The 17,022-nt window shown below is 42.1% G+C and overlaps 1 protein-coding gene across 1 annotated transcript; it reads left to right on the top strand.

Moving 5' to 3' along the window:
• Positions 1-5,776: 5,776 nt before the first annotated feature.
• Positions 5,777-6,812, top strand: LOC124102970 (synaptobrevin homolog YKT6). Its single transcript, XM_046459440.2, has one exon. The coding sequence runs from the start codon at positions 5,871-5,873 to the stop codon at positions 6,465-6,467; it is 597 nt and encodes a 198-aa protein (XP_046315396.1). The 5' UTR covers positions 5,777-5,870; the 3' UTR covers positions 6,468-6,812.
• Positions 6,813-17,022: the final 10,210 nt, after the last annotated feature.

The raw sequence follows: 17,022 nt of genomic DNA on the forward strand, positions 1-17,022 counted from the left end.
CACTGGGTTCGATCCTCAGCACCACATAAAAATAAATAAATAAAGGTATTGTGTCCAACTACAACTAAAAAAAATTTTTTTAAAGAAAAGATTAAGTAATTTGCCTAAGGTCACACAATTAGTAAATAGTAAGACTTGGATTCAAATCTCTTAATATTACATGTATTGTTCCAAAGTTTGAAAAAGACTAAGAGGAATTAACCTGCTAAAATCGGGGTATAATGAAGGCAGAAAAGAAGCAAACACCTGCAAGTTCAGGTTCATCTGGAAATCTCATTTGCCCAAAAATACACCTGCTAGTCATATAATTTTTCACCACTTTAAATTTTTACTTTGGAGCTTAAAATGATCTACTCTTTAGTCCCCTAATTGAAATAGAGAAATGTAGAAAAGCTAAATGTATGCTAACACGGGAAAGCTGGTTGGCTTCCCTTTTAAAGGCAAGGATGAAGGAGAGGATCAGATAAGGTGAGCATCTTTATGGAAAGGGGAGAAGGAACTGAAAGTCTTGTGGTCAGAATAGAATGTGACAAAGAAATCCATCTCGTGATTCTCCCCTGTGCTCCTCTTTGTTCTGTATCAGGCTCAGCCACTGACTTGCTATCAGAAGACCACAGCCAATCAGAGTTGTTAGCAGTATAATAGTGAAAATTGACTTGATCCGTTCATCCACATTCTTATCTAGCCCTCTTTTTGACCATCAACACAAATTATCAATCCAGCGGAGATAGCTAATTCTTCCACACAAGTCTCTGAAGGTTCTGAGTTTACCTGGACAACTACGTTAGCCCCTGCCACTTTAGATCCTAAATCCTGAGAAGCACCCTCTTCCCCTGGTGCCTCAAGTTCTTGATATAGCATAAAACCAGAAATGAAAGAGGAGACATTACAACCGATGTCACAAGAATACAAAGGATCATAAGAATCAAGCCACACACAATTATATGCCAAGAGACTGAATAACCTAGAAGAAATGGATATAATCCTAGACACATAAAACTTATGAGGCCCAAATCATAAAAAAAATTTTGAAGAAAAATTTGAACAGCCCGATAACGAGTAAGGAGATTAAATCAGTAATAAAAATTCTCCAATTAAAGACCAGAACCTGATAGCTTCTTAACTGAATACTATCAAACATTTTAAGAAGTAATATCAATCCTCCTCAAACTATAAAAAACTCAAAAAGGAGGGAATAATTTTTACAAGATCAGCATTACCATGATCCCAAAGCCAAACAAGGACATTACAATAGATAAAAATCACAAGCCACAATTCCTGATGAACATAGATGCCAAAAATATCAACAGAATACTAGGAAACCAAGCTGGGGTTGTGGCTCAGTGGTAGAGTGCTCGCCTAGTATGTGCGAGGCCCTGGGTTCCATCCTCAGTACCACATATAAATACATAAAAAGAAAGGTATTGTGTCCAACTACAACTAAAAAGTAAATATTAAAAAAAAAAAACACTAGCAAACCAAATTCTATAACACATTAAAAGAATCACCATGATCAAGTAGGATCTACTGACAATGCAAGGATTATTCAACATACACTAAACAATAAATCTGATACACCGTATTAATAAAATTAAGAATAAGAACATACGATCATAATGATACATGTAGAGAAAACATTTGACAAAGTTTAACATCTCTTCATGTAAAATTTTCCAACAGATTAGGTCCAAAGGGAATGTACTTCAACAAAATAAAGGCGTAATAGCTGGGTGAGGTGCTGCACACCTGTAATCCCAGTGGCTCGGGAGGCTGAGGCAGGAAGATGGCAAGTTTGAAGCCAGCCTCAGCAAAAGCGAGGTGCTAAGCAACTCAGTGAGATCTTGTCTCTAAATAAAATACAAAATAGGGTTGGGCATGTGGATCAGTGGTTGAGTTCCCCTGATTCAATCTCTGGTACCCGATAGATAGATAGATAGATAGATAGACAGACAGACAGACAATCACATATAAGAAATCCCATAGCTAACATCATATTCAACTGTGAAAGGTTATAAGCTTTTCTATAATTTTGGGGATTTCAAGGATGCCTATTCTTGCCACTCTATTCAACATAGTACTGAAAGACCTAGCCAGGGCAATTAGACAAGAAATAGAAGACACCCTTGAAGGAAAGGAAAAAATGAAATGGTCTCTGCTAATGACATAGAAAACTCAAAAGACTCCACAAAAAAAACCTCTTAGATCTGATAAATGAATTCAATGAACATGCAGAATACAAAATCAACATACAAAACCTTTAATACAGTAACACCCATCTCTCTGACATGAAAGTCCTGGAGAGAAGAAAACCTGTATGTGAACACTGGAACAATAAGCCAACTTGTATTCTCATCTGAAGGCTATAACAGAAGGGTGCGATGTAATCCCAGCAGCTTGGGAGGCTGAACCAGGGGGATCTTGAGTTCAAAGCCAGCCTCAGAAACTTAGCAAGACCCTCAGCAACTTAGAGAGACCATGTCTCTAAATAAAACATAAAAGGTGAGGGGGATATGGGATGTGGCTCAGTGGTAGAGCACTTGCCTGACTCATGTGAGGCATTGGCTTGGATCCTCAGCATCCATAAAAATAAATAAAGGTATTGTGTCCATTTACAACTTAAAAAAAAATTTAAGGTGAAAGGGGACTGAGGATGTGGCTCAGGGGTTAAGTGCCCCTGGGTTCAATCCCTAGTGCCAAAAAAAAAAAAAAAGAGGTATCACTTGTGCCATAGGAGAGCTGTCTGTAGGACCAACGGGCAATTTACACTCAACAATCAAAAATGAAGCAATGGAGGGCACACACAGGTCAGGCCTGCTCTTGGAAAGGGCTGGCTCTTAGCTCAGTGTGGCATGTTGTATTTGTGCCTGAGCCAATGTTTGTCTAATAATTTGAATATTACTTACACTACCAGAAAAATCAGTCACCAGCAAGGGGAATGTGTTGCTGTGTCTTAGGGCTGAGCTCTTTATCATAACAAGAGAAGATAACATTTTCATCCAGCGTATTTTTTTGTTTGTCTTGGCTTGTTATTTTAAAATCAACAGACTCAAAATAAAGTGTTGAAGTTCTTGATATAAGCATCTCATGCTCTGTCTTTCCCACTACTCCCAAAGGATTTCGGTTGTACAGAATCCCCCACTAACAACACTTTCTGCTGAAATCTAGTTTTCCAAGGAAGAATATCCAAAAACAGAAGACACAGATCCGAGAGGCTCTTCCTATTAGAACTGCTGCTTTGGTTTAACTTGAAAAAGCCCACGCCCAGTTCCTAATGACAAACATCTGAACCACCAGGTCCTCCTGCAAGCGAGATTCTTCCTGCTCACTCAGTTCTATATGCAACTGTGGAGAAATGGAGCCTGCCAGGAGAGCAACATTCCACCAGACCTGGATTTAGCAAGACATTTCCATATCATTCTGCCAACCAGCTAGAAATCCTCCACTTCACTTGTGTAAAAATCTAACCCACCCCGCTAAATTTCCTGATTTAGAAGTCTAATTCATTTCACCACAAGTATGGCAGAAGGAAGCCCAGTACACCAGCTCTCTCCTGCTGCTGTACCCTCTGCTCCAGACCAAAGCTATTGCATTTTCATTCTGGGTGGGAAAAAAAATGGTCCAAATATGTAATGCAGATGGTGCCAGCCCAATGTTACCTTCTTCCTAATGCCACAGGACCTTGGTTGATGACACTGGAAGAGAAATAAGTTTATTGATTACACCAGCCACCAAGCTCTCTCCCCTATGAAAAACAATAAGTAGATTAATGCCATTTATTCTTATGAAATAAACACTTAAAACACAGAGAAGTCACAATTTTTAAATGTGACATACTTTCTCTATGCAATGTTTGTATTGATAACCCTCCCGAAGCTAAGGTTATGAAGCTCAGCTGTCATTTGGTACTCCAACAAAATAGAGGTAGGAAGGCTTCCAGGCACCAGTGACATGGAGAAATAGGTCATGGGAGAAAAGAAAAACAAAGTTGTTGATTGTAACACACACAAGTACACAGAGCGGTATATATATATATGCATACAAATTTCATAAAATAGCTTATGGCTTTTAAATATGCAATTAGCCCCAAATGGCCTCTCCTGGTTAATCTTCAATGAAAATTTTCCTTTCTCCTCTTTCCTGCACCATCCCAGGCTCCCCCTTCTAACTTCTTCTATATACAAATGATCAATTTATATTCTGTAATTTGTTGTCCCTTCCCCTCATCTCCCTTTCACTTTTCATTATGCCATCAGCTGTCACAGCTGTGGGGCATCCTCAAACCTACAGTTTCCCTTTAAGGTTCTAATAGGCACACACAATGCAATAGATACCACTGCATCCTCCTAAATGCTTTATTTAATTTTTATTGCATCTGAGAGAAATCTCAGATTTTCAAACTAGGAAGAGGCAGAGCTGCATCCGTGAACCTCAGTGGGAAGAGAGAATCCTGTGAAGAAGGACGTTAATTCTACTAATCAAAAGGAAAAATCCTTTTGCTATCAGACCATCCTCTGAAGGCACTTGCCTCACCAAGTAAAGTTCATGAGAAAATGGTCAAACAGCACCACTTGCTGTCAGAGCCAGTAAGTACAACAAAGCTGTACTGTGTCACCAAAGAGCAAGCACATTGGAGACTAACTCATCATTCTCCCCTCTCCTTCCCGAGTTTCTGCAAAAAGAGTGTGCCAGTGACAGGAAGACAGAGCAATTATTTTGTCACCACAACACAGATACCAGCATACACTGGGAGGGAAATGTTAATATCAGGCTCTGCTGAAAAACAGGGAATGGCTCCCAACTGAGTTCTGATACCTGAATTGACAGCTGGGAGAATCGTGCCTTATATCTGGCACATGTAAATAAAGCACTTCTTTGTAATCAAAGCACCACCCAAAACTCAAAACAAATCCAAACTTTAGGAACTGCATCTTCTAACACCTAACTATCTGGCTTTCAGAGTTTTCCAGTCAAAAAGAAACTCAGCACAAGGACGCTTTCCTTTTAGGGATCCTGTTCAGATTCATTGTCTCTTTCCCATGTGGAACATTAAAGCCATAGGGCCTTCCCATATCCCCGCCTTAGGCTTATTCACATTTAAAGTAAGATAAATCTTGAACTTTCTCCAGATGGCACGCTCAGGCAGAGATGCTTGCTTGGAGAAGTTCACACCAAACCTCTACCTTCGAGAAAGTCCAAAGGAGAGTTTTAAGCAATTATAGCTGCCATGCAATTCCCCAGGGCCTACAATTAAGAAGAGAAATCTTTGTCCTTTTGTATATGTGTATTGATGAAAGATGGAGAGTTGAAGTTCCCCTTCTAATTGGCTAATTGTTTAAATGCATTAGACATTGACTCCATCTTCATTTTATTTGGGTAGATTCGATTCAAGAAACATCTGTAACAGCTGTATCCTCCTCAAATCAAAAAGAGGACCTGGCATTGTTGTTCAAATGAAGTCGTTTTGGGGGGAGGGTAGGTAACAGGGATTGAAGTCAGGGGCACTCGACCACTGAGCCACATCCCCAGCCCTATTTTGTATTTTATTAAGACACAGGGTCTCAATGAGTTGCTTAGCGCCTCACTTTTGCTGAGGCTGATTTTGAATTCTCAGTCCTTCTGCCTCAGCTTCTGAGCCACTGGGATTACAGGTCAAATGGAGTCTTATTTCATTTTTATCTAAAATCCAACCATTCCTCCAAGTGCTATCATCAGATAAGATGGTAAGTAAACTCTAACTGGGCAAAGACATTGTTATAAAATGCAATTCTTGACGCCGTGAGGCGGCGGCGGCGCCAGCGGGCGGTGGCTGCTCTGCTCTCTACAAGTGGGTCCCACGGCGGAGCCGGTAGGTGGCCCGAGGGCCTGGCGCCATGAAGCTGTACAGCCTTAGTGTCCTCTACAAAAGCGAGCCCAAAGCAGTACTGCTCAAAGCCGCTTACGACGTGTCTTCTTTCAGTTTCTTCCAGAGGTCCAGTGTTCAGGAATTCATGACCTTCACAAGTCAACTAATTGTGGAGCGCTCAGCGAAAGGCAGCAGAGCTTCTGTCAAAGAACAAGAGTATCTGTGCCATGTCTATGTTCGGAATGACAGTCTTGCAGGTGTGGTCATTGCTGACAGTGAATACCCATCCCGGGTGGCCTTTACCTTGTTGGAAAAGGTACTAGATGAATTCTCCAAGCAGGTTGACAGTATAAACTGGCCAGTAGGATCCCCTGCTACAATCAACTACACAGCCCTGGATGGTCACCTTAGTAGATACCAGAACCCCCGAGAAGCTGATCCCATGAGTAAAGTACAGGCTGAACTTGATGAGACCAAAATCATTCTGCATAACACCATGGAGTCTTTGTTAGAGCGAGGCGAGAAGCTTGATGACTTGGTGTCCAAATCAGAAGTACTGGGAACACAGTCCAAAGCCTTCTATAAAACTGCCCGGAAACAAAATTCATGCTGTGCGATCATGTGATGCAGCCCATGGAGGCCGGCACTGGATCGTCCATCACTCATATCAGAACTGCAGTCCTGAGGAAGAAGAGATGTCCGAGAAGAGGACCTGGAGCTGTCCAGACTGGTCATTTTTATTTTGGAGTTTCCCAGAAGAAACAAGGGACAGTGGAATGGTGGGGGAAATTCAAGTTCATATGTCTGGTTGTGATTTTTAGAAAGAATTTGAGGCCCTCAAAGGTGTATTTTTGGGAAAACGAAACCATAAACTCTGAGTGGCTCCCATAGGTGCTGAAGGGCTCATTTTCAGCTAACCCCAGAAGGCTCTATGGGAAGAAATTTAGAGCCAGCTCTTTTTTGATCCTCAGTATGCCTCTGGATTTCATTTGTGCATTAATGATATTAACTCTTCAATAAGTGGGGTGGGGGAGGGGTCCCTGATGATAGGGCTGGGGTGGGCAGAATTTGAACACTTGGGGAAAGCCTCTCCTGGGGCACCATGGGGATGGGGGTGAGCCTGCTTACCACAGTGGCCAGAGTCAGGTGGTAGGCCAGCAGTTTAGGCCTAAGGCCTGTGTGGGGGCAATGATTACTAAGTCTCACAAATTCTCAACCTGTTGTTTAGCTTGTCTTTCTGTAAGGATTGGCTTCCACCAAGGGCAGGACCCATCTAAATACCTTCTACCCCGTACTATAAAGTTGACTTGTGGGAGGTGTTTGGAAGGGGCTGAGATAGACAAGATGTGAAGATTGTGGCTCTGCCATCCAGCAGGCTGGAGTTAGGCTCAGGAAAGGGGGCTCTTGTCCTGGTATTAGCATGGTTATCTGGTAGTGCCCGTCTTCAGGGGAAGATCCACACACCGGTGCCCTCAGCTGCTCAGCATGGAGTCATAACCCGCCTTGACTTGGAATTTGACTTTGAACATTAGTATCAAAGTGGTGGGTGCTGTAGACTTTCAAAACTGGTTTTTATTTGCCTCTTCACTACAAGACTGTCTTGGCAATTGCCTGGGGCCTGCCTGTCTAAATAAGTCTTTCCTGTGGATACCAGGAGGAGGTGCCAGCAGCCTGATGCCTCCCAGCACCCACCTGAACTTCCTATGGTGGGAATTATACTGACCTGACTATGAGGCCTTCTCCTGGTCAGAGGCAGCTACGGGATTGGTCTGAACTGGTGCCCGCAGGAGCCACCTTGACCTTGAGGCCCATCTCCGGAACCAGGCTGGAACAGTCCAGGGGGTGGGCCTAGGATGTGCTAAGTACCAAACCGCTTCTTCATGCCCCACTGTGCTCAAGCTCAAGATGCCTGCTCAGAGTACACCAGGGGTTCCTGTCCTAACAGAAACCTTTGCTGGAATGATACCATCTACAAGTATTGAATCAGTGTCATCTCATCCTCAGGAGCCTTATTATGAGTTTGCCCTGCTGCTCTGAGAGCCTGCATGTGGGTGTGGGGTGGGTGGCAGGGTGGGATCTGCTGTGTGTTTTGAGATCCCTATTCCAGTTTGGTTTACCAGCCATAGCCCTTTTTCCTCTGGGCACTACTGGCCAAAGGGCTTTGGTTTTCCCCGTGGAATGGCCTGCCTGTGTTTTTTTCCTACTCTCGTAGACATCATCAGTCCAGGACCCCCAGAAAGACACAGATCTAGCCTGTGTCCTGGTACCTGAAGTGGAGTGAAGTGTGCCTGGATCCCAAAAGAAGAAATAGGATGGTTCCTCTTTCCCCTTCCTGCTCTGGAGGATATTAGGAAGTAGTGTAGGTAGGTGGAAGAGGTGTGAGATTGGGGGAAGAGGAAGGGAGACTGGCCCACATTTGGCTGCCCTTCAGCAGGAAGGCAGGAGTGGGTGACTCGGATGGCTCACCCCACATTCCCCTGCTCTCTGTTATGTTCTAATGTTAAATCATTTGGCAAGAGTGTATTTTAATAACTACTGCCTAACTTCTGTGTTCTGTTTGAGAGGTTCCTGTCTAGATAAAGTTGTCTTTTGAAACTAAAAAAAAAAAAAAAAAAATGCAATTCTTAAACTTCAGTGTCTGACTGCACTTTTAATCAGTCCTCTCCACCTTGCCCCATGTATTCTCCATTAGATATCCTGTGTTAGTCAGTTTTCTGTCACTGCAACAAAATCCCTGAGATAATCACCTTATGAAGGGAAAGGGTTGATTTTGGCTCAAGTTTCAGGGGTTTCAGTCCAGGTTGCTTGGTCCTGTTGCTTTGGGCTAGTAATCAGTACATCAGAGTAGAGCAAGTGGCAAAGGAGTCCTGTTCACATGGCGGTGGCTGGGAAGCAAAAAACAGAGAGAGAGGAAGGGAGGGGTCTGAACAACCTCTTCTAGAGCATGCCCCCAGTGACTGAATTTCCTCCCAGGAGGCCCCACCTCTTAAAATTTTCACCACCTCCTACTAGCACCTCAGGCTGGGGAGCAAGCCTTTAACACATATGCCCTTAGGGGTCATTTATCCAAACCATAGCATACCCTTTCTCAAATTTAGAATCATAGAAACTGAAATATTATGCCTAAAGAGAGCCTACCAACTGCCCAATCCTATAATTTGATAAATAGAAATGAAAATGACTGGCTAGTAATTCCCACCCATGTTCAAGGACAGAGGTCCAGGACCACCAGATATGCTGAAATTGTGCTACGCTCCTGCATCCTTATTTAGGAAGCTCAGAAAACCCTTATTTTGCGTTACAGTCGATGACTTCCTTTTCAATCTCATTGAACTCTGTTCTCATACTCTATGACTGAGACATCCTGGTACCTCACTACACAATTATGGTTTTGCTATTTCAAGAAATAGAATAGACATGAGAATCCAGCATCATTCCCTATACCCAGTAAACTTGGCCTGTTCATTAGAATTTGTCTCAACTGAGCCTTCCAAGTTCTCCTGATTTTGATTTGTGCATGAATAATAATTTGTTGTGCTGGGACAGCTTTCCAGATGCTAGTAAGCAAGAACTCCCCACCCCCGCATATTGATAGTGAAATATTAAATTAAAACTGCATGAACCAATTCATGTTTATTTCATGAATTCTTATCTTCCTGTAATTATTTACAGACACAAATGATTGTTTTTGTCCTCCCATCCTCACTGACCAAGACAGTGTCTAGTGCAAAGTAGATACATATACTCAACTAATATGCTTTGAATAATGATTCCACCTACCCAGTTCAGAAATGTTGCAAAATGCCTACCTTGTTATTGATTTAACATATGGTCTCATTTATCAAAAAATCAAAATCAAGGACTACATTTTTCTTAGTTTTCAATCCTTTTTTCTAAGCAACTCTCAAACTTGGCTCATTCACATCTACCTTCATAATTAATTTATTATTTATTTGATATTTTTATTTATTAATTATTTGATATTTTTCTTTAATGGCCTCACTTTCTGAACCTAAAAACATGTCTTTTAAAAGGAAGCTTTATCAATGGGTACATTGGCACATGCCTGTAATCCCAGCAGCTCGGGAGGCTGAGGCAGGAGGATCGTGAGTTCAAAGCCAGCCTCAGCAACTGTGAGGCACTAAGAAACTCAGTGAGACCCTGTCTCTAAAAAAAAATACAAAATAGGGCTGAGGATGTGGCTCAGTAATCGAGTGCCCCTGAGTTCAATCTGCAGTACCAAAAAAAAAAAAAAAAGGAAGCTTTATTACTATGGTACTATATCCTGAAAGTCAATATCATACACAACTGTTATCTAATTCATGTGTATATGCACACACGTTGGGAAACAATACTGCATCACCTGCTGTATTCTCTCAATACCCCTGTGAGGGAGGCAGGCCAGACCTTGGGCCAGAGACTGGAGTTGCCAGCCAGACAAATATTGACTACAAAGACAGGACAATTGACCCCTAAGCTAAAGCTTCTTCTCTGCTCCCCAGATCCCTGTGTCTCCACGTGTAGCTGGCAGTCCAGAAGCACCAACATTCCCTCGAAGTTTGTTAAAATTGAAGAAGTTCCAGCCCTCCCCAGGACTACTCAATCTGAATCTGCATTTGGACAAGATCCTGTTGATTCATTTGCACAAGTTTAAGAAGTTCTAAAGTGATCGCTCTCTAATTTGGCAGCACACTGGAACCACCTGAGTTGACTTAGAAAACAATGAAGCCTGGGATCCATCCCCCCGCCCTCAGAGAGTCTGATTTAAGCATCTGGAGTTTGACCTGGACCTAGGTATTTTAAAAAACTCCTCATCTTATAAAAAGCTGGCAGGTTACAAATTAAGGAAGGCTGTACAGACAAGTTTAAGAAACACGGGTCTAACTCCGTGGTTCTAGAACTTTAGCAACGTCTGAACCATCTGGATAGTTTGTTAAGCCACAGATTCCTGACCCACCACCATTTCTAATGAGTTCAGGTGATGCTGCTACTGCTGGTCAGGAGACCTTATTTTGAGATTCCCTGCCAGATGGTCCATATAAGACAGACCAGCTCAAACTCATTCCAAGAACTCTTTTTAAGGCCCACATGCTAGCTGTAGTTGAGGTAAGCATATTTAAGGGTGAAAAAAGCTTAATTGTAAAACATTTAGGACATTTTACCTGTGATCTCACATGTTCACATTTCTCTCAATATTAAAAAAAAAAAAGCGCCACATGGTAGTTTCCATGCTTGCTTATTTTAGTCTTCATAAAATAATTTTCTGCCAGAATAAGTTCTAAACATGAACTGTATACTGGGATGTAACCCCCAGAAAAGCTCAAAGGGACTCAGCCTAGCGGGGTGCAGCCCAGGTGAGCAGGTGTAGCCAAGGCTGCTTCTGTGAAGAGCGCCCCCTAGAGTCCCAGAGTTCTCCTATAGGAAGGAGCACTGGTTCTGACATTGAGCCCAAACCAGCTTCTGTATTATCCATAGCAAGCTGCCCTAAACTGCTCTGAGCAGTCCCTCAAAACCAATGCTAACAGTGTTTGTCTCAAAGTTCTTAGCCTTTGCCTCCAATTGATTTTACAGAAACAAAGAAAAGACTGACTCCCTTCTTTTTTAAAACTCCTACTGAGTTCATAGCATGTTATCATGATCCATTTGTGCAAAGCCCCTCCTGTTTTGTTTTCCCTCTCATCTCTAATTCCCACATTCATCCTCCCTACCCCATATACAACATATATGTCCTTAAGGCTGCCTGTAACTCTGTAGAAATAGAAAGTGTTGTTTTTTGTGCATATGTGGTGTTAAGTTATATAATGGCATCATATGATATATTTTTTCTTATCATTGCACTCAACATCCTGTTTTTAAGACCTAGCCCAGCTGCTGTATGCACACCTATATGCACTCCACCCACAACATTTTAATTACTGAGAAATGGTCTGCACATCTGGTTCTCACGCTGAAATCAGTGTGCTTTTGAGTTAGAGCCTTTAGGACTAAGCACGACTTAGAGTTAATCTGACACCAAATGCATGGATCCCTCATTTAGGACTGTGACTAATTGCTTTCCGCTCTGTTTGCACATGCTCACTGGCTGGCATCACAGGTGTGTTCATTAAGAAGAAAAAGATCTTGTCCTGGGTTTACTGACAATATCTCTTCCCCCCACTCTCTTCCTCCCTCACTGATTTTTTTACAAAAAAAAGCACAGAGAGAGCCTCCTCCAAGAAAAAGTCTCACTTTCATCTACAATGCATCCTTAAGATCATTCCAGCCTATGGAAAAGTGTTTTTAAAAAAATAAGAAATTACCTCATTCTGGAATTACAGGAGGTTTCAGATCAAAATTTAAAAAAAAAAAAACAGTCAAATTGCTTATCAGAGAGTTTCCTGTTCTTAATCTTCCTTACTTCTTCTGCAGATGTAAGTAATAAATCCAAAACCAGCTCCCTTGAGGAAGGAATTTTGCTCCTGAAGTAATTCTTAATTAAAATGTCTTATGTCCACCTGTACATGTGACCCGCCTGGTCTTTCCAAATAGGTGACACCATATTTCTGTAATAACTATACCCCATAAAATAATATCCATAAGATACCAAAAAAGATTTAAAATGTCAATAACACTTTCCTTGGCTTCAAGATTCTGGGATGAGTACTTCACAAATTCGTAATAAAATATTAAGAATAATTGCTGTGTGTTTGGTGTTGATAATGTGCCAGGCACTGTACTAAGCATCGTCAAATGCGTTTTCCCACTTAATCCTCATAAGCCCATGACATAGATCTTTTTATCCCTGTTTTAAAAAATGAAAGCCCTGAAACTGCGATAAAATAAAAGGAAATTTTTAATCCCTTTATGCAAGATTAGCTCATTTCCACAAGCCAAAAATGTTGGGGGGGACAGGTCTCCTATCTTCCTTCTTCTAAAGAAACTTAGCTTGTTTTCCCCCTTAATACCCTGTCCTCCCTCTCCTTTACTTCCTTGTGGGTCTTCAGCCAACCTCAGGAGGCTCAGTCTGTGGTCACCCCTCCATGTTCTCTTCTCCCTTCTCCCTTCCATCCCTTGCAGCCTGGGAGCAATAAAATTGAAAGCTATTTCCTCAGTCCAGAACCAGCTCCAACAGTGACTCTGAGCCCTGAGCTGCTACCTCCTTCCCTTTAGGAGGAACATGAGATCTTAATTCCCCTTTAATGTGGTAGATGGAAGCAGAGAGGCACAAGATGATTTGAGAACATTGAATCCATGGTGCCAATCATTGGCAGAACAAGGACTGAAGTGACATATGGCTCAGAAGGTGGAGGTTCATTAGCCTCTTCCTGTCTTTAGAGCCATCTGGAGAACCATAGCCACCAGCTCCAGGTTTTAGAGGATGTCAGTGTCTCCCTCCACCTTACCTGATTAGAGGAAGCCACGTGGACTTTCCTGGACAGTAAGCTCCATCGGGCCCGGGTCCACTGCTCTCTTTTGCTTTCACCCCACCCCAACACTGTTTTTCAGACATTTCTTCATCCTATCTTCTTACTCTACATTTTTTCATTCAAAAATTGTTGATTAAAAACCAGTATGAGCCAGATATTTTTCTAGAACCTGGAAACATGACAATAAGCTGGCAGGTTCTTGTTCTCATGGATCCCACATTCTAGAGAGAAAGATGAACGATCAACAAATGAGTAACTGTAGGTGGGACAAAAAGGGATAAAGCCCAGTGAGTGGGTAGGACAATATGCTACTCAGCTATACATGGCAGAGAAGTTTGGTCTGGCAACAGGATAGTTGAGAGAGGTAAAGGGGAATATCTAGGGAAGAGAAATTCAGACAAAGGCATCAGCATGTGCAAGGGCCCTGATGGAGAAGGAAGCTTGCTCCAGGACTTCAAAGACAGTTCAGGGCACAGGGAACAGCTTAGGGGAGGAGGTTCCTGGGGCTCTTTGCTCCAGAGATCCTGTGCCCTCCACATAGCCCCAGCCACCCTAAAATAGATCTGTGCTAGGAATTCATCCTCAAAGTCCCTTTCATTGTGATTTATATTCTGGTGTCTTACTTCAGAAACACAATGTTCAGGCTTTCTCCTAATGATTACGAATCTCTCTCCTCCCTAACATACAATGCTGGTACAGAGAGGGGACTTGGGATAATTATGTCCTGGTGTATGTTTTACTCCTATTTCAGGACTAGAAACAAGTAGGCCCTTAATAAACATTTGTTATATGGAAGAAGACAACTTAGCAAGATCCTATCTCAGGAATAAATAAAAAAGAATTGGGGATATAGCTCAGAGATTCACCCCTGAGTTCAATCCCCAGTGCCAAAAAAAAAGCAGTAATGATATGACCTTCACAAAACAAGTATGCCTCTGAGCCTCAGTTTCCCCACATATAAAAGCATTGGATTTTTATAGATGGAAGGGCAAAATTCTAAAGGAGGCATAATTACTCACCCCTTTCATGCCCATTAGACTCTCTAATTGACTGTGGCTCTTTCTCTTTAGACTAACTTCCAAGTTCTTCCCAATCCAAGCCCCTTGGCAACCATTATCAGTGGGTCAGAGATGAGCCTCATTAACCATTCCTTGACTAGGAGATTTTTTTTCCCCTCAGTACTAGGAATTGAACCCAGAACCTCATACATGCTAGGCAAGTACTCTACCACTGAGCTACATCCCAGCCCTTTTTATTTTGAGACTAAGTCACACAAAGTTGCTGAGGTCAGCTTCCAACCTGCAATCCTCCTGCCTCAGCCTCCTAAGTAACTGGGGTTTACAGATATGTGCCACCACACCCAGCAACTAGATTCTTAAGATTCCTTTAGGTTTTTTAACATACTATGATTCAAATCTAAACAAGTCTACTTGTTCAGCCACAGGAAGGTAAATGTTACTACAAATTCAACCCTAGGAAATCCCATTACTCAGAGTCAGGTGATCCCTCTGGCTACCTATCAAGGTGTTTTTACCAGCACAGAAGCCAACAGGTAACACTTGCTTCAATTCTAATACTTTTCACCAAAATACTAACTTAGGGCTGCTGGGCATGGTGCACATGCCTGTAATCCCAGTGACCCAGGAGGCTAAGACAGAAGGATCATGAGTTCAAGGCCAGCCTGGGCAACTTAGCAAGACCCATCTCAAAATAAAAAGGGCTGAGGATGTGGCTCAGTGTTAGAGCGCCCCTGGGTTCCAACCCCAGTACCACCTTTAAAAAAAAACAAACCAAAAAACCCTAACTCAATGCTAACTCTTTCAATGCCCTCCTAAAGCTGCTAGGGTTATCCTTTGAGGTAGCTGAATGTTGTCCTTCCCCTTAAATCCCACTCCATAGAAGCCTGGATCCCACTCATAAATGATGAACCAGCCCTATGACTTAAAACCTGTCTGGCTTGAATTTGAGCCTTTAAATTTCTCTACAAAAATGTACCTCCACTTCCAATGGGGCCGCATCCTGATAAACTGAGTTGAAAATCATACATTTAAAAAAAAATAGGGCTGTAGCTCAGTGGCACAGCACTTGCCTAGCATGTGTGAGGCACTGGGTTCAATTCTCAGCACCACATATAAATAAAACAAAAGTCCATCAACAACTAAAAAAATAACATTAAATATATGTAACCTAACAAACATTATAGCTTAGCCTATTCTACCTTACACATGCTTAGAACACTCCTAGTTACTTTCAGCTAGGTGAAATCACCTAACACAAAGCCTATTTTATAATAAATTACTGAATTGCATGGAAGCATGTAACTGATCTCATACTACTTTGAAAGTCAAAATCGGATGATTATATGGGTACACTTTCACACTATCATAAAGTAAAAAAAGAAAAAATTATCAGTCAAACCAGCAAAAGTGGTGGACTACCTGTATGTCTTCTGACTAATAAGAGTGGTTCCTAAAGTCCCTGATTTGGCCGCAGTCTTCTGGATCCTGCGCCCTTCAGCTGCATCCCTCCTCAGACATCGATTCCTGACCTTCCCCTGACCTCTTTCCATGTGTCTTGTCTATGTTTCCTTGCTTCTGACATTTGATTTGACTTGGATGGTCACCCTCAGAATGTGCCATCTCTCAGACACTCAGAGTAACACACCCAGCCTCGGGCATCCTGAAGTCAGGAACACTGTCCCGTGGGCAGGCCTATGTGCTTGGCATTCCTGTTGAGGAAGAGAAATACACAAATACCCAGATACCTGGCAGAACCACAAAGGACACCCACAGTCCTATGGAGAAATGTGGAATTGTCTCAACTTCTCCAAAAATCACTAGATAGAATTGTTTGTTTGTTTATGATATAAACCCATAAAGGCAAAAAATGGAAGAAGGATCATCAAGAGGCAAAAAGGCAACAAAATATTAGAAACTGAACATAGATGAGCAGTAACTGTCTTAGTTAGAAAATATGAGGATTTTATTACATGGATCCCATAAGAGAAAATTTATAAATACTATAAAAATGGTTTCAATTGTATATCCTTAGAAGTTAAAGAAATAATATTCCAATGATACCTGTTATTGAAACTGCTCTTTCCCCTGTTCAACTAAAACATCTTGATGCCGTTGACAATGAGTCTATAATCTTCTTCTAACACTGTACCTCACAATAGTGATGCCTTGGGTAACTGAAGTGCTTTAAATTCATTATTCTCCAGTGGCTCCTGCCAAAGCCATCCCAAATAAATCCATGGTGGAGATAAAAATGGCATGCTTGGTATGCAAGTCAAGCTCCAAGACGGCTCCCCAACACTCCAGTCTTTTACACCAAATCCATACCCTTAACCCCTCCCTCTTCTGTATAAATACTGAAGTGAGCACCGGCGTCTCAGCCACTTGTTCTTATATCTCAAGTTCCCTTTTCTTGCCACAGGACAGGTGCCTGGTAACATTATTCAGGACTGGCTCAATATAAGTGGAAGGCAACCAAAGCTTTTCTGGAGTTATTTCTGAGATGGTCAGAGATATGCCTTCAAGTATACAATTTAGGAAAAGTAGAGGCCTGGAAATAGGAGACAGTCTCTCCCAAACTCCAAGGCCTCAAGAGTCTTTGCTGAGTGCTTGATTGCCTGTCAGAGGGCCTCAGAGTCTCCTGAGAACACCCCAGAGTGAGCAGGAAGCCCTGAGCACTAGGCTCAGACAGGCTGAATTCAGAACTGACACTTGGGGATGGGGAGTGGGGTCTTGACTCCAACATGTACTGAATTGC

Source organism: Marmota monax, unplaced genomic scaffold (assembly GCF_021218885.2).
Source record: "Marmota monax isolate L192 unplaced genomic scaffold, Marmota_monax_Labrador192_F-V1.1 WCK01_AAM20220418_F8-fsc00059, whole genome shotgun sequence".
Lineage (NCBI taxonomy): Eukaryota > Metazoa > Chordata > Mammalia > Rodentia > Sciuridae > Marmota > Marmota monax.